Source organism: Peromyscus californicus, unplaced genomic scaffold (assembly GCF_007827085.1).
Source record: "Peromyscus californicus insignis strain IS unplaced genomic scaffold, ASM782708v3 Scaffold_2__1_contigs__length_46816999, whole genome shotgun sequence".
NCBI lineage: Eukaryota > Metazoa > Chordata > Mammalia > Rodentia > Cricetidae > Peromyscus > Peromyscus californicus.
Window position 1 is genome coordinate 5,258,788 of NW_026294540.1, and position 24,160 is coordinate 5,282,947.

General features: G+C 49.3%; 1 protein-coding gene across 1 annotated transcript; it reads right to left on the reverse strand.

Moving 5' to 3' along the window:
• Window positions 1–8,900: 8,900 nt before the first annotated feature.
• Window positions 8,901–23,857, reverse strand: Mlec (malectin). Its single transcript, XM_052755110.1, is given in 6 exon segments — window positions 8,901–14,175; window positions 15,675–15,732; window positions 15,814–15,990; window positions 16,481–16,659; window positions 23,452–23,536; window positions 23,538–23,857. Coding segments are annotated over 6 exon segments (876 nt in total). The 5' UTR covers window positions 23,685–23,857; the 3' UTR covers window positions 8,901–13,945.
• Window positions 23,858–24,160: the final 303 nt, after the last annotated feature.

Below are 24,160 nucleotides of genomic sequence, written 5' to 3' on the forward strand. Positions count from 1 at the left end.
GCGCCGTAACTATGGAGAGCGGGGGCGGGGCCAGGGGGCGGGGCCCGGGCGCCCGGGGGCGGGGCCTGCGGGGAGCCGCTACCAGGTCCAACTTTGGTCCAATCAGGTGTGATAGGGCTGGGCTGAGGACCTTCACACTATCAAGTCCTCACGATCACCCTTCACATTTTAAATATATTCTTTTTTTTTTTTCCCCCCCGAGACAGAATTTCTCTGTGTAACAGTCCTGGCTGTCCTGGATCTCACTTTGTAGACCAGGCTGGCCTCGAACTCACAGAGATCCACCTGCCTCTGCCTCCCAAGTGCTGGGTAAATATATCCTTATAAAGTAAGCAAATAAAAATAAAAGTAAAAAATATATTCTTAGTCAAATGAACTGTAATACAAAGTGTGGATAGACATCCTGAGAAAATGTTACTAGACTGTAAGTTCAAGCTGCTGGCTGTGCAGAGTTAAGCTTCTCAGTTAGATTGCTGTCTCTGGAGGCTGGCTGCTCTTTCAGGGCACTCAGGTTCGATTCCCAGTACCCACATGTCAGTTCACAACACAGATGAAATTCCTGTTCCAGAGGATTTGACACCCTCTCAGGCAGAACACTAACACCTATAAAATAAAATTTAAATTAAATAAAAGTAGATGGCTAGTGCTGGGTCCCTGCTGTGTCAGCCACTGGGCTAAGACACAGGCCTGTGTGAGCTTCAGGAAATAAGAGGGAAGTAATTGGATCTGCCTACTTGTTCAGAAATGGTTGACTGAGAGAAATTCATTGTAGTTCTCTGGAACCCTCCACGGAGGAGCCCCCTCTTCGCCAGGGAAGACTCAAGTCCACAGGTTCTTCTGTGACCCTTCCTGAGAGGTGGGTTAGTGGGAAGGAGCAGACACACTGACTCTGCTCACTCCTGTTAAGAGGCTTAGCAAGGGTATGAGAAGTCACGGAAGGTTTCACAGAGGTGACATTGGACAGTGGTACCAAGCAGGTTCAGGGTAAAGCTATGCTCTTCTACCACAGTGGCTCCTCTCAGGGTCCTGCGCGCGCGCGCGCGTGTGTGTGTGCAAGTGCACGCATGCACATATGCAAGCATGTCACAAGTGTGCATGTAGACGTTAAAGGACAATTCTGTAGAGTCCCTTCTCCCCTCCCCCCACTTTTAAGTGTGTTCTGAGAATTGAACTTGGGTCTGCATGCAGGCCTGGTCCTCTCTGGTCCGATGTTAGGCTAGTGTGAAATCCAAGCCTCCTGCTGATTGTCAGCCTCCAGACATAACTTACGCCAGGTCTTACTGAAACCATCGCACCAGACACGAAAGGTGTGGGCCTTGCATTGTTCCTGGACAGAAATATTACCTGATCCTATCCCAGCTGCCAAGTTCTTTTGAAATACCATCTTGCCATCCAGTGGTGCTCACCAAGCCTTGTTCAGAGACATTTTCATGTGCAAAGAGAATTCAAAGTCTTTCCTTTTGAAACAACTCTTAAAGATTTACTTATTTATGTATTTTATGTATATGAGTGCTCTGTCTGCATGTACTGCTGCTGTATGCCAGAAGAGGGGATTGGGTCCCATTATAGGTGGTTGTGAGCCACCATGTGGTTGCTGGGAATTGAACCCGGGTCCTCTGGAAGAACAGCCAGTGCTCTTAACCACTGAGCCATCTCTCCAGCCCTGAAACAACCCTTTCTTAAAGCACTCAACAGTGAGTGGCTTCTCAACATTTTCCAGAATTCTAATATGCTATTTGATTTTGACTTGCCAAGAAGGTAGTTTAGTATGCTGTCATTTCCCAGAATCTCACTCAGGACACTTAACACTAGAATTATCTAGATTCTAGTTCTTGTTTTTTTCTTTCTAGGGATCCTGACAAATGTATTAGCTCCATCTGTAATTCCACACCTGAGAATTTAGCCTCTACATAAGCACAAAGATGCTTACTGCAGGACCATTTTTTAAATGGACAAATTAGTAAATTTCATATAGCTCTGTAAAGGAATGTACTTGATCTATATGCACTAGTCTCCAACATTACAAAGACTCATACATGCGAGCAAGCAAGGCAGAGTCCCATTTGTTCACACTGAAAAGTATAGGAATATGTGCCTGTACCTTTGCAACTCTAAGGGAGAGGTCTGGAGGGATGTTAAAATGTTAACCTTTGGCCTGAAGAGATGGCTTGCTATACAATCATAAGGAACAGAGTTCAGGTCTCAGCACCCAGATAGCAACCTGGGCATCCGTGCCCACCTGTAATCCTAGCCCTGAGAGGGCAGAAACAGAAGACCTCTGAGGTTGGCTGGCTTTCAGCCTCACCAGGAAAATTCAAGTTCAAGGAGAGACTGTGCCTCTGAGGAACAGGTGGGGTTTGATAGAGGAGGCTACTCCACATCCTCTTCTGGCTTCTGTGCACACTTACAGGCATGTGCACACACATATACACACGGAAGAATACATACACCTTAACAAAGAAAGAAATCCTCTTTAAAAATGTTAATCCTGGTCTGGCAAGATGGCTGAACAGCTAAAGGTATTGCTGCCGAGTCTAACAATGTGAGTAAAAGGGGAGAACCAGTTTCCACCAGCTGTCCTCTGATATCCATTTATGCACCATGGCATGAGAGTGTACTCACATGCATGCGTGTGCCTGTGGGTGTGCAAGCACACACACGCACACACAGAAAAACAATAAAATAGTTAAATGTAACAAAAAATATTAATCTTCATGTTTCTGTCAAAAACAGTATTAGAAGTAGCTGGAAATATTTACTCTTAGCTGGAGAGATGGCTCAGTGCTTAAGAGCACTGGCTGCTCTCCCAGATGGACCCAGGTTCAATTCCCAGCACCCACATGGCAGCTCACAACTGTCTGTAACTCCAGTTCCAGGGGACCCGACACCCTCACACAGACAGACATGCAGGCAAACACCAATGCATATAAAAATAAAAAAAAGTAAATCCTTAAAAAAATAAGAAGGAGGGGGCTGGAGAGATGGCTCAGAGGTTAAGAGCACTGACTGCTCTTCCAGAGGTCCTGAGTTCAATTCCCAGCAACCACATGGTGGCTCACAACCATCTATAATGAGATCTGGTGCCCTCTTCTGGCCTGCAGTCACATATGCTGTATACTAAATAAATAAATCTTTAAAAAAAAAAAAAAAATAAGCCGGGCGGTGGTGGCGCACGCCTTTAATCCCAGCACTCGGGAGGCAGAGCCAGGCAGATCTCTGTGAGTTCGAGGCCAGCCTGGGCTACCAAGTGAGTTCCAGGAAAAGGCGCAAAGCTACACAGAGAAACCCTGTCTCGAAAAACCAAAAAAAAAAAAAAAAAAAAATAAGAAGGAAGCAGAAGAGCTGGGTGGTGGTGGCACACACCCAAGTCTTCGAATACCTTCTTTTTCCCACCAAAGATTTATTTTTAAATTTTTACATGTATTGTGTATTTTGGCTGCATGCATATCTGTGTAGCACACACATGCCTAGTGCCTGTGGAAGTCAAGGGAATTACAGATGGTTGTGAATGTTGCCATGTGGGTTCTGGGAACCAAGCCTGGGTCCTCTGCAAGAGCAAGAAGCACTCTTAACCGCTGAGTCACCTCTTTAGCCCATCCATGTGTACATTCTTACAATTCAAGGTCAGCCTGCCCAACAGATTGAGTTCAAGAAGAGCCAGGGCTACATATTGAGATCCTGTCCCAAGCAAGTAAGGAGGAGGAGGAGGAAAGGACCACTGAATGTCTCAGCAGGTAATGGCTTTTGCCACCGAGCTGTGACCCAAGCTGTATCCCTGGGACTCACGTGTTGGAAGGAGACAACTGACTGCCATGGTTTCTTCTCTGTCCTCCACACATGCATCATGGCATACATGTGCCCACACACAAATAAATGAATGCAATTAGAAAAAAAATTTAAAGCTTAGAATCTGGGTCTGGAAGACAGACTCTAAACACAAATAGTTTCTCTTAGCATTTGAAGGCAGGGAATGTAGTTCGATGTATATTAGTGTTTGCCTAGGGAAAAGTATGGAGGTCTAAGACCCAGGCCTCACAGCAGCACCAGAAAACAAAAATCAAAACCTCAAATTTGATCACACTTTCTACTAAGAAAAGTGAAATACTGTCACATAAAGAAGGTGGGGCCTGTTCTCTGGTCACTGCCTATGAGCTGTCGTTACAAGGAATAGACTAATCTTTAGGAATATAAGCATGTACAACCACAAAGAACATGAGAAAAGCACATTCACAGATACAAAGAAGCAGCCGGGCGGTGGTGGCGCATGCCTTTAATCCCAGCACTCGGGAGGCAGAGGCAGGCGGATCTCTGTGAGTTCGAGGCCAGCCTGGGCTACCAAGTCAGTTCCAGGAAAGGCGCAAAGCTACACAGAGAAACCCTGTCTCGAAAAACCAAAAAAAAAAGTGAAAATATACTATACTATATAATATTCTCATTCTATAGCCCTGGCTGGCTTCAAACTCACGGAGATCGGCCTGCCCTTGCCTGCCAAGTGCTGGGTTACCAGTGTATGCCACCACCCGGCCCTTCAGTTGCATTTTTAACAAGGTTGGGGAACCAGTCATGACTCCCAATTTGACTTTCCTCACTACTTTCTTAGGTTATGAAAGGCTCTCTTTGAAAGAAAGAGAAGAAAAACCTCCAGAATTATGTACACTAACAGTTTGAAGAAGGAAAAAAGATAGAGAATTACTGCATTAAATAGTAGCTGGCCTCCCTTTGACCCCCCAGCACTGTGCTGAGTCTCACCGGCCACTGTACGAGGTGTGACTGTGGCCGCTGGCCAAGGCAGTCCCACAGTAGCCAGACAGTCTGCCCCGACTCAGGCCAGGCAGTGGGGCTTGGAGCTGGTGCAGCCAAGGTGAACCAGACATCACAGGGCTTTTCTCTACAGCCGGGGTGGGCGGGGGGGGGGGGGGGGGGGGGGGGGGGGGGGGGGCGCGGGGGGGGCAGTCCTCCTCCTGCTGCTTCCCTAAGGATGCCTTGCCTCAAATCGGCGAGCTCTGGCTGGACGGCAGGCACACCTTGTGGTCTGGGACCAAACACTAGTAATTACCCTGGTATCCAAGTCACTTCACTCCCAGGCTGAGGGCTTTTTTTTTTTTCCTAAAGGCACCAATTCATTATTTATATCCTACCTGTTCCTCAAAAAAGATTTCTAGCATACTCCATGCTTGGGGACTACAGCTTTACATAGTTTTGTGGAAGGGTAGCATGTACTATTGATCCAGTAATTCCTGAAAGGAGTGTGTGGTGCCCTGAATGATAATGTCTCCTTTAGGCTCATGTAAACAGAGAACTTCCATTTTCTTTTCTTTTTTTTTTTTGGTTTTTCGAGACAGGGTTTCTCCGTGTAGTTTTGGTACCTGTTCTGGATCTCGCTCTGTAGACCAGGCTGGCCTCGAACTCACAGAGATCCGCCTAGCTCTGCCTCCCGAGTGCTGGGATTAAAGGCCTGTACCACCACCGCCCGGCAGGACTTCCATTTTCAACAGGGTCTTCCACTCACCATTTCAGCTAGACTGGCCGGCCAGCAAACCCCAGAACACAGCTGTCTGCATCACCAGCATGGGGTTAAAAGTATACACCGCCACTTCTGGCTGTTCACAGGGTGCTGAGGAACCCTGTGCTTCCACAGCAAACAATTCACCCACCCAGCCATCTCCTCAGCCCTCGTATTGTATATTCCTGTATCACTACATCTTAAAAGGTCACTTTCCTTTAAATCTTTGGGGTTTTGTATGTGGGTGTTTGTCTACATGTATGACTGTGTACCACTTGCATGTCTGGTGGCCACAGAGGCCAGAAGGAGGAACCAGATCCCGTGGAACTAGAGTTACAGATGGCTGTGGGATTAAAGCATGTGCCACCACCGCCTGGCTCCAAGGTTACATTTTTATGGTGAAAAAAGAATGTATTTCTCTGTACTTTGGATAAACAGTGAGTTCCAGGCTAGCCTGGACTACAGAGTATAACTCTCAACAAAACAAAACATATACACACCACACACACACACCTCCATGTGACCATAGCTTTCATGTTTTAAAAATTAGTATTAGTATGCCAGGCAGGGGTGATGCACACTTTTAATCCCAGAGGTAGAGGCAGGTAGATCTCTGAGTTTGAGGCCAGCCTGGTCTACAGAGCAAGTTCCAGGATAGCCAGGGCTACAGAGAAACCCTGTCTTGAAAAACCAAACCCAAACAAACAAAAATGTGTGTGCGTATGTGTGTACACATCTCACAGCATGCATAGAGGTCAAAAGACAACTAGGGGAAGTTGGTTCTCTCCTATCCTGTAGGTCCCAGGGAAGGTTTCCAGACTTAGAGGCAGGCACCTTTATCACGGTATTCAAGTACAGGCTTGGGCTGGGCACTTGGGAGGTGAAGGCAGGAAGATCACAAGTTCAAAGCAGCGAGGCTACACAGCTAGATTTTTGTCTCAAAAAATTAGACAGTTCAGGTCCTAGGGTCAGTTAGAACTAGTTATAACAGCTGTGGAGCTTTTGGGTAGGCCATTCCTCCCGAGTCTGAGTCCCTGGTTCTGAGGACAAAGTGTACAACAGCAGCAAACAGTGCTGTGCAGACGGCAAGGAGGATCCAGGGAACGTCCTATGTCAACATTCACAAGTGGTCCTTCCCCAGGGACCGCTCCAAAGGCAGAGGGAGGACGTGGAGCTGGATGGGAGGATGCAGGTGCCTACATCAGTTAGAGGTAGGGAGAAACCAGCTGGGGCCAGATCTTGGAGCCACAACAGCTTCAAATGAAGACAGAAGGGAGCAGTTCTTTCTTTTCATGGCTTTTCGTTTTCTTTTTAAAAACATTCTTAATTGTTTTGAGGTCTCATTATGTAGCCCTAGCTGTCCTGGAACTTGCCAGGTAGACCAGGCTGACCTCAAACCTCAAACTTACAGAGATCTACACACTAGCCTCTGCCTCTCAAGTGCTGGGATTAAAGGCCCGAGCCACCCACTGCGCCTCGGACAATTTTTAGTTCAAGGCCTGAGCCAAGAGGAAGGGGCTCACACACACTAGTGTATGCGCCACGCTCCGCCCCTTTTGTCTTGACTCCCTGTTGCTACAACAAGAGACTTTCCAGTAAGTGTGAGAATGTCACCTCTCCCTCTATGGAGGACGGGGCGGGGGCGAGGTGTGTTAAGTATGGAGGAAGGTCTGACATACAGGCTCCAGCCAACCCGGAGCCTGATTTCCTAAGTAAGATTAGTATCTAGTCCCACAGAGTGGTCCAACCCAAAAGCGGCACTTGGCCCAAGATCTTCTGTCAGGCCGTTTCCCTCCCTGTTAGTCCCCAGAGTAGTGCTTTTTCAGGTCCCATCCCCACGTGGCAGGTCACTGCTGGTATGACACTTAAATAGTAACATCTACCTCTGAACTCGTCAAGAACTCTCCCTTCTTTGGGCTCAGCCAGAGTCTCCACGGGCCCTGGGAACAGACTCCACCAGCGTTATTCTTAGAGCTGAGCACAATCCTGCCATTGAAAGGATAACCGAGCAGGCAGGACCACACAGAGCCAGAAGCTTCCATTCCTGTTTGGAGAAACAGCGGGTGTGTTCTGGAGACATGTCACAGCATTCTGGGGACATGGAAGGCAGTGGAGAGTAAGTAATCATTTCAAGAGTCCAGGACGAGGCATGGTGGCCACACTTTTAATCCCAGCATTCAGGAAGCAGAGGCAGGCAGAGCTCTCTGTGAATCAGAGGCCAGCCTGGTCTACAGAGAGTTCCAGGTCAGCCAGGGTACACAGTGAGACCTGATACAAAAGTAAATCAATCAATCAAGAGTCCTGTTTATTTTTGTTGTTGTTGTTGTTTTGTTTTTGTCTTTTTCTTGCTGGGCGGCCTTGGGCCAGTCACTCTCAAAGGAGAGTGTAGTACAGAGTAACATCTGTAAAGTGCCTGGCACTGTGCCCAGCCCATTTCAAAGGCTTACTTGGAGATAGCTATAATTAGTATAACCCAAGAAAGAGTATGGGCATTGATAGTGGATAAGGCTGGGTCTAAGCCATGGCTTGACCATTTACTAACTGGTCTGAGGCAAATTATTGACATTTTGAGCTTCTTGTACCACAGCTGTAAAATATAGCTGATAAATGTCAGGGAGAGAAAAAAATCCTTCCTGCATTCTGGCCTTCCACCTGCCAGGAAAGGGGAAAGAAAGCGAGAGAAATATCCTATGGCTTCACTTGTAAGCGACCCCCCCAATAGAGGGTACAAGACAAGACAGAGCTGAAGGCCTGTGTTCCAAGTTAGGGCTGGGTACTGCAGTCGGAGTCAAACAAAACACACTAACATGATTGTTCTCAAGTGCCCTGCTGGTTGAGGCAGTCAGGCCAAGACTCATTATTGTTCCATATTTAGCTGGAGTGAGGAAGCACGTGGAGGCTTATGTTTGGAGGTCAGATGACAACCTGTGGGGAGACCGGTTCTCCCCTTCCCCACGTGGGCTCCGGGATCTAAGGCAAGCCATTATGCTTGGTGGCAAGGAACAAGGACCTTTACTTGCCGAGCCATCTTGCCAGCCCAGGCCAAGAATATCATTCCCTTAATCCTCCTTGGTCTCCCTTCCCTTTTTCCATATTACCTTCTATTATTATTTGGGGGGGATACATTGACTTATCTATTGGGGAGGGGCCACAGCATGTGTGTAGAGGTCAGTTCTCTCCTTCCACACTCTGGGGATCAAACTCAGAGTTTGGTGGCAACTGAACCATCTCATTGGTCTTTTTTGGGGGTGGGGGTGAGGGCCCACACTCACTATTCAGCTGAGTATGGTCTTCACTTCCTGACCCTGGGAGGCCAAGTGTTCGATGACGAGCATGTGCTGCCACAGGCAAACTACCATCACTTCTTTGTGAGTTCAAATTCAATCTCAACACGGAGTATCACTGCAAATTGTTTATTAAAACACAAAGCAATGGACAGTGAAAAACATCCTGATTTTTTTACTTTTTGGTGGGAGTGGGGGTGGGGCATGGAAGGGGTAGAGACTGATGGAGACAGCCCATAAGGAAAGACAGCTCTATCCACCCCTACTGCTTCCCTGGCCAGCAGGTTCAAAGCCCCTCGAGTACACTGCTGTAAATGCATGGTATGGCCACAGAGTCAGCCTGGCCTCGCAGGGAAAGACGGGAAGAATAAGAGCTACAGGAGCTGCTAATGATTTGATGCCTTTTCTCCAATACTCGGTTTCACACAAAGCAGCCAGGTTCAATACTGAGGGGTGGGGGTTGGTTTCCTAACAAGCCAGGTTGGGTCAACAGTAGTTGAAGAGGTGGCCCTGAGCTTAGAATGGACAGCCATCCTATCCCAGGGGGACTACTGTGGAAAGGTAATGTTCCTTAACTCCAACAAAGGAACTAATCCAGGGTCAAATTGCTTTTCATTCCCTGGACTGTAGCACACCAGGGAAGATTAGAGTCAAGAATGCCTCCTTTCCTGGTTTTGCCATGACGTCTCTCCTTGCCAAGTCTCCCTCCCACCTGGCACCTCACCTCTCCTTTCCTGACAGTCGTCCTTGGGAAGGGCGGAAAGCATACTTGAGTTTGTTGTTGTTTTTCCTCATCCCGAATAAAGCACGGAGCTCAAAATAGAGGTGAGGATGGAGTTCTGCTTCTCCCGATGCTATGTGCTCCCACCGCACGAGACTGCCTGGAGGCGAGTGTGCCAAGGCCCTCTCTGCCAACTTCAACAGGCACCACTGTTTCCCTGGCTGCCAGCACAATCACAGCCCCTTGTTTTTACACTCCTGAGAGGAACCCATCCCAAGAGATCCACTCTGTTCTTTTCCTGCCAACTCAGCCAGTCCCCAAATCTGCTCTTATCAAGATGATCTCACCACCCAGAGCAAATGAGGCCAACGCAGGTGGGGAAGGACAGACCGATCGGCAGCAGCAAGCCACACACGTACAAAGAAACCAGGCCTCCCTGGGCAGCTGACCACCAGTGCCACGCTAAGAAATCTAGCCCTTGTCCGAGGAGAAGTCCAAACACAGATAGGGTTAGCTCCAGCTGGAAGAGAAAGCCATCCTGAGCTCTCTGGTGTGGGCAGTAAGGCTTCTTTACAATTTTCTTAGCACACTTTGATCCCTAATTACACCTTCCCTAGAAGAGAGGCCGAGCTCTTCTGCGATCTCTGAGCAGATCCTGTCTGTGGTATTCTCCTGTGTATTCTCAGTCGATCTTACCTGAGAGTCGCCTTCTTCAGAGGCCACAGCAGGAGGCCCAAAGTAACCTCCTTAGCTTTGTCTTGTAATAGCAGAAGCATGTGTTAGTCTCTCACTTGAGAAAGCTCACCTGCTCTCCTAGGCCCTTAGAGTCACAGAGAAGTGTCACATGTGGTGGCCACGATTCCATTAAGGTTCCTCAAGGCGAGAAGACACTTGAATTACGTCAGCGTAGGCCAGCAAGGAGAGGGAGCTAAGGAAACAGCCCCGTGGTGGGGACTGCAGGACCCCTGCCCAGGCCTGAATCTAGGTTAGGGATGCCCACCTGACTCAGAGCAGGGGAGAAAAAGGCACTGTGCTGACCGGGGTGGGTCCTTCCCCAGTTCCCAGGGAGGAAGAGAACCTACTGATGCCTCCCTGGACTCCTCCAGGTGAGCCCGTTTCTAAGGAGAGGGGTCTGAGTGCTAAAAGGAGGGGGTACTGCTACCATTTTCTCAGATGCTCAGCTAAGATTCTAGACCAGGGCCAGGGCTTCCCAGGAGAGGCCGGGGACAGGACAAGGAAGAGAAATTCCTTAAAACAGAAGCTTCTCAACAAAATCAAAGGAGTCAGACCACAGCTATAGACTGCCCCAGGCACAGAACGAGGGCCTCAGACAACACAAACTTTACCCCAACTCATTAAGGCTCACCTGACCTTGGGATCTCCGAGTCAGCAGGAGCAAGAAAACAAGGTCACATCTTTAATCAACAGGCGGCCCCTTACACTATGGGTACTTAAAGACAACTTTTAACCCATCAGAACTGTGGGTGTCCATGAGCAGCTCCTCCTCAGAAGTGGAGACTTTCCAGAACGATAGATTTGATTCAGGAGACATGAATCCCACAAATCACTTATTGGCACAATGTTTAAGATAGTTTGAATAAGACCCAAAGCGACCCAGTCGGAGGCCAGCTGGCCCGACTGAAACCACGCTGGACCCGTGGACTCAGCCCTGCGGCACTGCTTGCTCTGCCCACCAATGTTAAAGGACCACCCTTCCAGCAAAGAGGAGCTGTCTGCCCTTGCCCTTACCTCTGCCAGCTGCATCAGTGGGCTCTAAAATCCTGGGTGAGACTGCATCTCAAACACAAAACCTGGGCCTCTGCTGCCCAGCTCCCAACCGGGACCACTCACAGTCCAGTCCCAGGCAGACTCCTTGAACTAGCTCAAAACACAGAAGGGACCAAACAGTGCAAAAAGCAGGATGAACAATGGAGTAATCTTGACACATACAATACAAAAATAAAAATAAAGCGTGCCCCACCCAACCCTTTAACCTAACCCTCAGGTACCTATATCATAGCATCTTGGAGGAGGGGAAAAGCTTTCAAGTTCAACGTATGAGCTGGCTGTCACCAGCCCTAAGCAGCTCTTATTAGCTGGGCAGGCCTGGCTCAGGGGAGTCTACCCCAGCCCCCACCACACTCCTTCCCTGCCGTTTCCTCACTTCCCTTTCAGTTTTTGTTAGCTACAGAAAGATGTTCCTTCCGTTCGGACACAACTAGAGAGGAAAGCACCCATCCCTATCCCTACGGGAAGGGGTGGGCTTGGAAACAGAGGCAGAAGCAGAGCTGCTTGGCTTACAGTACCATTAGGAAACAGCCCCAGGAGCCAGGGTTTCCTTCTGGGGCTCTGAGTCACCAAAGGGATGAGTTGGGGTGAGGAGGCAGGACCCTCCTTCCTCAGAGACCCAGGCAAACAAGGCAACGTCGAGGCAGCTGCTCTTCTTCATCTTGTTTAATCTGCTGACGGTGGCCCACAGGTTTGTAAATAGAGATGGACCAGGAAGCAGAGCCACGTCAGAAGCCCATTAGTCAGGACATCCGTTGCCGTAGGCAGGTGGTCCCCAAGACCATGGCAGTACCTCATCCTGTGAAAGCAGGAACTTTGGAAGCACTCCAGGAAGTGCTCCTGACAGCAACCTCAGGCCCCAGCCGTCCAGCGCCCACTCAGTATCCTAGGGCTGGCCTAACCACAGAGAAAATAAAGGACAGTTCTCAGATGACTAAATGCTGACCTGCAGTCATCATTAGGAGCCCAAGAGTGACTTACTTTGTCACAGAGTTCAAATATCTGATAAGGCAGACTCAAAATTTAAACACATTCTAGAAACCTGGGCCTGGCCTGAGATTCTACATCGCTCCAACTTGAGTTGAAGCAAAGCCTGTTGCCTCTGACCTAGAAAATCCCTTTAAGCTTAGCAGGGTTGTCCCTCACTGTTGTTAACTGACAAAGGGATGAAGGGGATCGAAAGTGGGGGAACAAGGAAACGTCATCCCTACAGAGTGTTTACTGGGAATCTGAGACAGACACTTGGATGCTAAAGTTAGATATTCAGAGCCTCCAGAACTATGGCTGACTCGGAGTCTTTCAGTCAGTCCCCCTGTAAGAAGACCTTGACTGCTACTTGCTAGGGGGCATCTGATTACGATCAACAAGGAAAACAGCTGGGCTGGGGCAGCCAGTCTTAGTTCTTTGGGGCGACTCTAGGCATAAACCCAAACTAGATCAAGTAGGACAGAGGACACGGGGATAAATGAACATCAAATTCTGGACATTCTCAACAGTGGTCAGTCACTTAGCGGGCAAGTCTCTGAGGTTGCTAACATAAGCCTTTTCTAATCCAAAGACCAGAAGAGACTCTTAAGGTCAAGTGTTCTGTTGCTGCAGGCTGGAAAGCATCCCTGTCCCCTGGCAGCAAGGCCCTATGGAGGGGCCAGTGAGAGCTGCTGGGTCAGGTCCTCCTGGCTGCTGGCTCAGGGATTCAGGGAGGGAGGTACCAACAAGGTGAGGTCACGGTGGAGGGAAGACACTCAACAGACAGAACTCTAATCTCCGGTCTCCTGCCCATTTTGACAATAACTTAGCTCTATGGTTGAGAGTGAGAATTGAGAAGAGATTTCAAATGAACCAGATTAACAGAAAAATCAAGAAGAAATCAAGTCCTCAACAGGCACTGAAATCAAAATGATTTGTTGTGGCAACAAGTTGTAGGCAATTTGAGGACCTGACATAACTCCTCGTCGTCCTGGATTCCGGACAGCCCTCTAACTGGCACACGTCGAGGAGGTGAGAAATGACAATGGAGATACTCAGGTGGAGCCATCCAAAGATGAACCCAGAAAGCCTTCCAAGTAGAGAAGTGCCGACTTTCTTTTCCCAATTCTTCCCTTTTTCCTTTGTCTTTACCATCCAACTTGTTTACCTCCACACACATACTCTGAATACCATGACTTCTGAAATCACATCAGACGGAAATTCAGAACACACCCAGCTCCCAGTGCGGGTTTTCCAGGTTATGACATTTTTCTGCTGTTAATGTCTACCCTAAAAACAACAACCGTGACTGCTGAGTTCAGAGTCCTTCCTGCTAGGTATGTAATAAGGATCCTTGGAGTGGAAGGATCCACTCACCTACGGACCCCAGAGAAAAAGAGAGCTGGGGCCAGCCACAAAGAGCAGAGTAGGACTGAGCAGCTCTGGGACCGGTGGTAGATGAGCGCTGCCCCCACCCATTCTGCTTCTTATGTCTTTTCATTTGTGCGTGCGTGTGTGTGCGTGTGCGTTGTGTGTGTGTGTATGTGCGTGTGTGCGTGTGTGTGTGTGTGTGTTCTGTTTGATTTGTTTGTTTGTTTTGCTAAACACTGTCAAGAATACAGAAACCAACATGTCTGGTTTCTCCCCCACTCCCCTCCACCCTGCTGAGGATGGCCATTGTTCTCACAACCGGCAGAGGCAGAAGAGGGTTGGAATGAACACTCCGAAGGCCACCAGGATGGGAAACATGAGGCTGCTGTTGTCCGAGGCATAGGGGTTAGGCGTACGGGGGCCTGACTGCACCCTGTTCTTGTTGGTCTGTCTTTTGAGATTAGACCCCTCATCATATTCTTCTTCTTCTTCCTCTTCTTCTTTTTTCTCCAATCCTGGATGAGGTTGCAACTTTGGTACATCTAAAAGAAGAAAGAAAATACCTTTTAAGTATACTAAGACCCACAGCATTTACATAAGACCATTCAGAGCAGTGAATGAGCCACAGATCTCTCTGACCTCACCAGGGTCCACACAGGGAGGAGCAGCCACTGTCTCTAACCTAAGCAGAACATAGGCACTGTGGTCATATTCAGATTTCACTAAAAAAGGAATACAGGGCCTTCCCCACAGGGAGGCTGCCTCCCTCTCCTGTCTCAAAGCTCCAAGAGGCCCACACTAGGCAGGAACAGTGACCCAACATCTAAAACTTATTTCAAACCCTCTTCTTCCTCTCTAAGACACATGCCTTTTGACTCAGATACTGAGGCTGATCAGGAGGCTTTGGCTCCAGCCTCACTCCACCTGTCCGACTCCTCCTACGGGTTTCATGTGGAACTGGGGTAAAGTGCCACCTTCCTCCAAGTTGCACCAGCACGGAGCCGTGGCAGGGATGGGCTAAAGGGACAGCTCCACGGTTAAGAACACTTGTTCCTCTTGCAGAGGACTGGGGTTCAGTTCCCAGCACCACATGGTGGCTCACAGCCATGTGTAACTACAATTCCAGTTTCTCTTCTGAGCTCTGAGAGCACTGCACACGTGATGTATATATAACCCACACACAGAAAAAAAACACTCACACATAAAATAAATAAGTAAAAAAAAAAAAAAGTGAGACTTTCCATGCATTCAAAATGAGAAATAGCACAGAGAAAATATGGGGAAGAAAAATGAGTAAGATACAAGTTTTCTCTATAGAAAATCAGTCTGGGAGGCTGGCAGCCAGGGTAACCCAAACCCCAAGCATAAAATATACAGAAGCTGAGCTCCAAGGCCAAGGAGACATTAACAAATCAACTCTATCTAAGTGTAGTGTAGCAATACCTACCAACACCCAAGGGGACTCCTACTCTTATCTTTTTCTCCAAAGGACTAGAGCCCATCCCTCAAATGGAGCTTAGACACATTTCACGTAATTTCTAGTACATTTATTTTCTGTGTGTGTGTGTGTGTGTGTGTGCGCGCGCTCGTGCGTGAACGCTGCGCCAGAGGTCAGAGGACAATTTGTGGGAAGTCACTTTTCTCCTACCATATGGGTCCTGGAGATCAAATGCAGGCCGTCATAGGGCAGTTGAGAATGTGTCAAAGGCCAGGTGTGGTTGTACATCAGGGAGACTGAGGCAGGAGGATCTCTGTGAGTCGAGGAAGCTTGGTCTACTTAATGGGTTGCAGGACAGTCAGAATTAGAGACTATCACAAGCTTTTGTCGAGACCGAGCGCTCATTAAACAGCAGCAGGAAGGTAGGGACACAGATCTGACCTTAACCTTGTGGCCAACATCATGTAAGACGTTGTCCTTATCCATGGGACTCGGAATTAATTCCCTATAATTTGGCTTTCAACATTTCCCATAATGACCAGCTTCCTCAATCATATCCTTCAGCACACGCCGAGAAGCAGAGGGTTAAAAACCCTAACTTACCGTCCACTGTCCCTGCCATGATGTAGAGCGCACAGACTTTGGGATTGTCATAGTACCCCTAGGAAACAGGAAAGCACAGTCAGCCACATGGCAGCAAACAACTTCACCTCCCTCAGATGTGAGGCATGGTGACCGTTACCTTGACAAACTCAATGTAGAGCTTTCCTGTGAAGGTAGACACCTCCCCTTGGACACTCAGTTTCCCCTTTCTGATGCTCATAGGGATGATTTCATCATGAGCCGTGCTGTGCCCAACACGATCAAAGATATCCAAGTCCTTCACCACAACATGGCCATTTAATCGGACATCAAATACCTTCCAGGATTAGGAAAAAAGACAATGTCAACACCATCAGCTTCACATCCCTTCAAGGAGTTAGACATTATGCACCTGCTTGGTATTCATAACTTAAGTTATAGCTCTGGATATAATCCAAGGTAGCTGGAGTCCTTCACCTGAGTCAAACCATGATCCTTTACTGCCTTGTGGGGAGAAAGGGGGGAATTTATAGGAGAGCGCCAGGGAAAAGGATGAGGTATGGGGGGGGGGGGAGAGAAATCAAGGTGCGTGAAGTAAGCAGGAAGTACCTAAAAGGACCAATCTGTTACCAGCCCCAAGACAGGTAACAGCCTATGGGCAAGGGGACACAGCATCTAGGGCAGGAGGACCCAACTTTCCCTCAGAGCTCACTGTCCTTCCCTTCCGAGGAGGTTCACAGGCCTCTGCTCTGACTCCAGAGTTCCCAACTGCTCAAAAGCAGCAATGTGCCACTGGCCAAGCAGGGGCCTGACTGAGCATGCCTCACCTTCTGCTGGGACTGTGCAAAATAGACCTCAGCAAACTTCAACACCAGCACATAGTCTCCCTCCTCCTTGATGGGGACTTCGTAGCCGAAGGTCTCCTCATTGTACCGCTCTGTTTGATACAGGATCTGGTCCTCGGGGTTGGAACGCAGGATTGGCAGTTTCATGCCATAGTCTGAGGCTAGGGACCAACACAAAGAGAAAGCACATCAGAGGCAAGCCATAACGAGTGGAGATCCCACAGAACCACCAGAGGCGTGGTGCTTCCAGGGCAATGCTAACAAGGTGCCACTCCCTCTGCACCTGGTTCCACAGTGTTCACACAAGGACAATCGGACAGCCACTGACATGGAAGAGCATCAGCAAAGAAAGGACAAGCCATCACCCAAGAGCTCAGCAGCACAATGAAGTTACTTCCTGGGCCTGCTGGAAAAGGATGGAGACAAGGAACCTAGCTCACAATGTAAAGGGAGTGAAACGCTGCAAAGCTCCCTGGGAAGAAGACCTTCAGAGAACACTTTCCGAACCCAGGGGACACCAGCAACTCTAATCAGTTCAAGTGCGTTTTTCTCAGTCTAAACCGAACAGGTTGTCTGGCCAGGAAAGTCGTTGTTCATTGTCTTCACTATAAATAATACACTAGCTGCACTTTTTTGTTTTTCTCAGAATTTTTATTCAAAAAGTCCCCAAGCTGGCAAAGAAAACCCGGCTCATGAGAGAGGGAGGGTGCTCTGCAGCTTCCTCTCAATGTGACTATCTCACTTCCCACAGACTCTGCGGCCACTGCTCTTTTATCCAACAGGAGAAAAGTTCTACCAGAACAGCAGCTCAGCAGCCACTTGGTGCAGTTCCTAAAGAAACAAGACTAGAGTGCCGGCACAGCAGCAGAGCCAGCCAGCCAGCTCACCGAGGACCACTGCAGCCCGGGCAAGAGTCTGCCTCCAAGATGCTCTAGAAGCCACCTTCCCATTTCACAGACTGACAACAAGGGTAAAAGAAAACCTCTACGCCCTTCGTCCTCCTGGTGACAAGCTGTAAATGAGTGTTTTTCCACCTAACGAACTAGAGTCTTTCCAGATATACCACCCTCCAGTCCCCAGAGATGAATACTCACGCATCCTGAGGAGAACAATTGGGCTCTTTCAGTCCACACACACAATGATACTTCCCAGCGTTCCATACAATCGCCTTCCCAAACTACAGACAGGAGTGTATCTCTGCCCAGCACAAACTGAAGACTTTAAGACTACCTTCCACTTCAACATGGGGACCCTGAAGACATTTGGCACCTAGATCCTTTGACAGACAGGCAGTTCAGCCATGGCCACACCACCCTGATGGTGTCTAAACTCATCTGACTCACTCCCAAGAGCTCTATCCTCCAAATCACCATCATTTCAAAGGAGCAGACCTGGCAAAAGGTGAAAGATGAGCTGAAAGACCCAATGGCTAAGGTCAAGCCCTCAAAAAAATAAACATAACTGTTAACAGTTCCTGTAAGTGACATTAGCCTTGTGATCAGATGCACTCATGAGACAATGGAACAGGAAGTTCATTGTAGTTTTGTCTTCAGACTCTTCTCCCTGTATCTCCTCAGGAAATCAGAGAAGCACGGCTTACAAAGGATGTGGGGCTCGCACGCCCTAGCCCTTTCCCAAGCTTGAAAGCCCCAGGACGCACACCTCTGAAACCTAAAAGGCCATTTCTCTTCCAACTGAGTGCTAAGAATTTCTTCCTCCCAGGAGGCCGGGACTCTTGCAAACTTGGACCATTAGTTAGATTTCATTTATAGAGCCACAGAAATTTGTGTACATGAGTGGAGCTTTTTCCCCCTCACTGAATGGAAAACTCAAGAAGCTAACAGTAATGTTATCTGCAGCCCTCTCAGCTCCACAGCTCAGAAAACAGCATGTGAACAAGAATTAAACAATCTGGGGTTACCATTAACTGCTTTCCCTTTAAGCTCCAAGTGGCTATCCTAAGAGATCTGCCACAAAGTCCCAAGAGACAGAGTAGCAAAAAAAGAAAAAGGAAAAAAAAAAAGCATGTGTGTGTGTGTGTGTGTGTGTGTGTGTGTGTGTTGTGTGTGTGTGTTGTGTGTGTGTGTTGTGTGTGTCTTCCTCTTCCCTCCTTAGCCTTTATGGGTTTCTTCAGGCTAGAATGAAAGTACAGTCAGCACGCTGCTCAAGGCAGCACACACCAGCTCAGACAGTTAACCAGAAAGGAAGGAGGCCAAAGGGTCTACGTTGTATCTGCTACTTCTGAGCGCTAGACCATAGAGTGGCTAGGCTCTTTGGAAAACTCAACCCAGTTTCAGAGTAACACAGGCCTAGATTTGAACCCTGGCCCTGCCACCTGTTAAGTCATGCTAAACGAGTTATCTCTTTTAGATCCATTTCCTCAACTACAGAATAGGGCTATCACCCACTCCACAGAACTGTGGCGATGATGAGACACCTCACCCTATAAAAACCTTAACAGATGACTGTACATGGAGACAAACAAAAGATAACTATGTAGGGATGCCCACTGGGCAGAGACATACGCACAGTAAGCAGTGAATAAAATACCTCAATATTCAAACAGTAAGCACTAAACACAGTACCTCGACGCTGGGAGTGTAGAAAACAGATTAGCAAGCTCGGGTGTGTGTGTGTGTGTGTGTGTGGGCACATTTGTAACCCCAGTACCCAGGAGGCAGGGTGGACAAAGTTCTGTGAGCTGGAGGTCAGCCTGGTTTACAGAGCAGGTTTCAGGCAAGCAGAACTACATAGTGAGTTCCTGTCTTAATAAATACATAAGAAATGGATTGTAAGGAAATGAATTAGAAAGCTACAGCGAGAGTGGGAAAGCCGGATTGAGCAGGAACATGTTCCAGGTGAGACCCACCGTAAAGTGCAAGGATACCAGGAGAGAGGCGGCTCAGTGGCTAGAAGTACACGTACAACACTCACCCCTGCAATCCCAGCACTCAGGAGGCTGAGGGAGGAGGGCTGCCACAAGTTCAAGCCAGTCTAGACCACAGAGTGAGACCGTTTCAAAACGAATACATGGATTACTTCTTCTAGGCCCCCTGATGACTCGATTCTTTTTCTCAAATTCTTTTTCAAGTGAGGTTAGTTTCTAGTGAATTATCCTGGATGGTAGAGGTAAGGAGGCTCAGATCTAAACTGTACTTGTAAAGTACTTCCAGTACTAGGGAGGGCTCACAGAAGGAACATTCCTGTTAAGACAGTATAGAAATCAAATTCTAAACAAATCTCATGGCCAAGAGCAAAGCAGAGCAGCAGCGGCCAATGGCCTCTCCACTTTCCTTTCTCTTCCTCACACCCTTACCAAGCTCTTACCTCCTCAAGGCCAAACCTCAGCCAAAAGGCAGCCCAAGAAAGGGTCTGCTTTGGGGTTAAACAAAAGTCACTTGACAAGCTCAGGTCACCTGACAGCATTTTTCCCCTCTGGAGACACATTCTGACCTATTTTTAATTCCATGTAAAAGGTCATCAAGCAGGGAGAAAAAAAGAGACAGTGGCACTTTCCCCTCCTCTGGACAGCAGTCCCAGCAGAGGTTCCTAACACATGAGGTGTACTATCGGGAAGGAAGACAAGGCCCAGGGCAGTAAGTTCTAGCAGGGATCTCTCTAAGAAAGGAAAGAGTTTCCCTGAACCAAGTCAAGCTCTGTGCCCTTAGCTAAACAGTAAGGCCTAATCACCAAAGATAACCAAATCAAGAACCTGGAAAGCCAGGCCTGGTGGTACAAGCCTGGAATCCCAGCACTTGGGAGGTAAAGGCAGGATAATCAAGAGTTCAAGGTCATCCTAGGCGACATGGTAAGTTTGGGGATAACCTGGGAAACACAAAACCCTGTCTCAAAACAAAACAACAAAAAGGACACGGACACACGGACACACACACACACACACACACACACACACACACACACACACACACACACGGCTGGAGAGATGGTTCAGCAGTTAAGAGCACTGGCTGCTCTTCCAGAGGACCTGGGTTCAAGCCTCAGCACCCACAAGGCAGCTCAAAACTGTCTGGAACTCCAGTTTCAGGGGACCCGAAACTTGCCATGGCAAAACACTAATACATATAAAATTTAAATTGAAACCAAAAACAGGGAAAAAAAGCCACCCCCCCAACCCTGCAATGCACACCATGCCACAGCACTTTCTATAGTGGTGTTCCCATCTGTTGAATTGAAGCACACGGATATAAAATGTCTTTTCCAGGCAGCGAACACTAGCTATCCCAAGGCAGAAATGAAATTCAATAAACATTATGAAGTGCCTTTGGAAGCATAAGCCACCGGGTTCCCCAGGCCACTCAGTTACAAGAATGCTGAACTACAAAGAAAATGTGGAGAACCAGCAAGTTCAAAAGCAGGCCAAACCCTGATCTGGACTAAGTTGGCAACAAGTACCTGAATTCATTCAGCAGAAAATGAACTTTCCTCAATGGGCCACAATCAGTGTTACAAGCATTTGGAAAAAGAAATGAGGCATGAATAGTTGTGTGAGACGAGGGTCTCTAATACCTGGCACACCCTGATCCACAGAGAAGAAGGCCAGTGTGAGCAGCTGCTCTTCCCTGGGCAGGGCTGACTCCTCAGCACACAAGAAGCTCAAAAGTTGACTGTTGAGAGGAACCTCAACTTATCTGGTCCCAGACCTAATGCCAGGAAGCACTACTCTCAGGAACCTAGTGAGCACAAAAACCCACTGGCCCCACCCAGACAAGCAGACAGCCTGGGGACAGCAGGGGACTTCATTTCTACATTGTCCCCAAATGCTAGTGTCCAAAAATGGACTCTGGTAGGCCTCATGTAGTTGTATTTGCTACAATTACTGCCCCCAACACCACCCTCACGTGCTTGTGCCTCCAAGGACAAGAGAGCCTGGCTGGCTGCTGATGAGGCCAGACAACTAAACCATCTCCAGCAGCAGCAGCAGCTTCAAAGCAGAATTTGAGGAAGAGCAGTACCTGGGGACTGAACCCGGAGTCTTAGCCAGCTCTATCCTCTGTACTGGGTACCTAGTGAGACAATGGAGCCAGTTTAAAGCTGGGTGTCTAAATGCAAGAAGCCATCTGCACAATGACCTTACCACATCATTATCTCATGAGGCAAAGTCCACCAACTGTCTAGTTTCCCCAGAGACTCCTTCCTCTCTGCCCACAATCATGAAGAAAGAGGAACGGTCCATAACGGAGGCAGTAACGACCTGCTGCTACAAAGTCTGGCCTTGGCTGCCACAACTTGGAGCTCTGACTCAGCTGAAACCTGCCTGGTTCCTGGGACCTACATGCCAGGGCTAAACAAATTCCAGGACACAGAACTTCAGAAAGTAGCCCCATGTGCCAAGACCCTCACATGTATGAAAGCAGCAAATTCTGGCTTGTTTTATTAAACAAGCTCTCCCAATGTTGCCCTGGATTTCTGGATGACCTGGAACTCCCTACGTAAACCAGGCTGGCCTTCAACTCTCAGGGATCCGCCTGCCGCTGCCTCCCAAGTGCTGGGATTACAGGCAGGAGCCACCACACCTGCCTAATACACTCTTAACTATCAGACACAGAAATGGGGAGAAACTAAGTTGAACCCTTGAGTAAAGTCAAGAGCCACATGTGGACATTGTGGAATAGGAAACTGTCTCCTAGTTGTCCAGATAGGCACATCACCAATTTGGTAGCCTCTGCACCCAGCATAGAGCATCCATTTTCCAGAACATGACACAAGGAAATTCCCCACCCCCTTTTTTAAACTTTTTAAAAAGCTTTACGGGTATGGTTGTTTTGTCTGCATGTATGTCCGTGTACCATATGTGCGCCTGGTGACCACAAAGGTCAGAAGGAAGCCCTGGATCCCTGGAACTGGAGTTATAGGCAGCCATGCACCATTGTCTGGGTGCTGGGAATCAAACCCGGGTCCTCTGGAAAAGCAATCAGTGCTCCTAACCGCTAAGCCATCTCTCCAGGCACCGGAATTGCCTTCTTAAACCTGTTTTTTCAATCCTACTTATAGAAAAATCTAGAGCAGGTATCTCCAAAGAACGGGTTGGGGTGACCTATAACAGGAGCGCCTGCTGCACAAATCTGAGCCCCTGCTAGTTAACAGATAAAAGTTTGTCTATTGGGTCTAGAGCCGGGGCCCAGGGACCTGTATTTTTAACCACCTGCCCTAGCAATTCTCAATCTGCCACTAACTGTGAAAACCACTGTTGCTTCATCGGTTAAGTCTCGACCACGTCGTCCCCCCTCCCCCCAAGCAGCAATCATACTTCTTAGGATCGCCTGGAGGGGGGCACTGGAACATTCAAATCTTACATAGGTTGACCTGGCGCACACACCACCATCTGCCTCACGCGCAGGGCAGGTTTCCATCTACCAACACCCGACGGGTGGCTTTTACTTTTAAGCACACCAAAGGAAGGCAGAGGAGGATGTCACAATCAAACTTTCCCGGACCATCCCCTTCGAAAAGAGGCCCTGCTATTCTGTCTTAAGAATCAAGCCCCACTCTTGGGGAGAAAAGGCACGGAAAGCGGCCGACTTAGGGGCTGGGGCGAGAATCGACCAGTAATCGCAGCGATAGTGAAGCTGTGGAATCGATGACCTACAACCTGCGGGGCCTCCAGGTGCCGGGCCCAAAAGGCCACTCTCTCGTCTTTACTGTCCCAGCTTGGGTGGCACGAGAGGCTGAGAACATGCTGGATGAGAGAGATCTAAATATAACTTCTCGCCAACTCTCTGCCTCGATGGCTCTCGGTAGCTTCGCGCCGGGGGCTAGGCCCTGGGCTCCGGCCAGGTCCCTTGTGGGGGAGCCACTGCAGAGAGAAACTTCGCTCCGGGGAGGATGTGGTGCCACGGTCGAGAGGAAGGGGCTCGGGGGAGGAGGGGTTGTCCCCTCGGCGGCGCCCCTGCTCGCAGGCCCCGGGTCCCACGGCTCGGCCGAGGGGCTCTCACCTCGGCCCACCCGGCCTTCCAGAGGGTCCTTGCGGAAGTGGATCCCGTGCACGTCCACATGCGCTTCGCCGCCCGCGTTGACGGCCCCAAATGACGCTCTCCGGCAGCCCGGCCCCAGCCGCTCCGACCACGCCGAGCCCCGGATCCCGGAGCTCGGGCAACAGCAGCAGCAGCAGCAGCAGTCGTCGGAGAAGCGCCACCGCGGCTGCATCGGCTGCCCGGGGCCCCAGCATGGCGGCCACCACGGCGGGGGCAGCCCCTGCCGCCGACCCTCGTCCTCGGCCGGACGCCAGGCCGCCCCCGACTCAGTAAAACAGCGCCACGGACCGTTCTGCCTCGGCAACCCGGGACATGTCGCTCTCGGGCCTCCTCCTCCGCCGCGGGTGCCGCCTCCCACCTCGGGAACAACCTACCCCGGCCGCCCGGCCCTCCGCCTGGACGCCCCAGCCAATCAGAGCGCGGCCCTCATTAATTACCCACCACCCCGCCGAGAGCGGCCCCCCTATTGGCTGTGGTGCTGGGAGAGGGGCGTGGCCGCGCCCCGGCGCCGGCCCAACCACCGGGCACGAGAAGGAGCGCGCGCGGAGGGAGGGAGTTCGGTTGAAGCGGCGGTTCCATGCGGAAGTGGCGGGTGCAGCGCCCAGGCCGCCCCGGAATCCCACACCAGACTAGGAAAGGTGGCCTGGGGCGGGGAAGGCTTAAAGAAGGG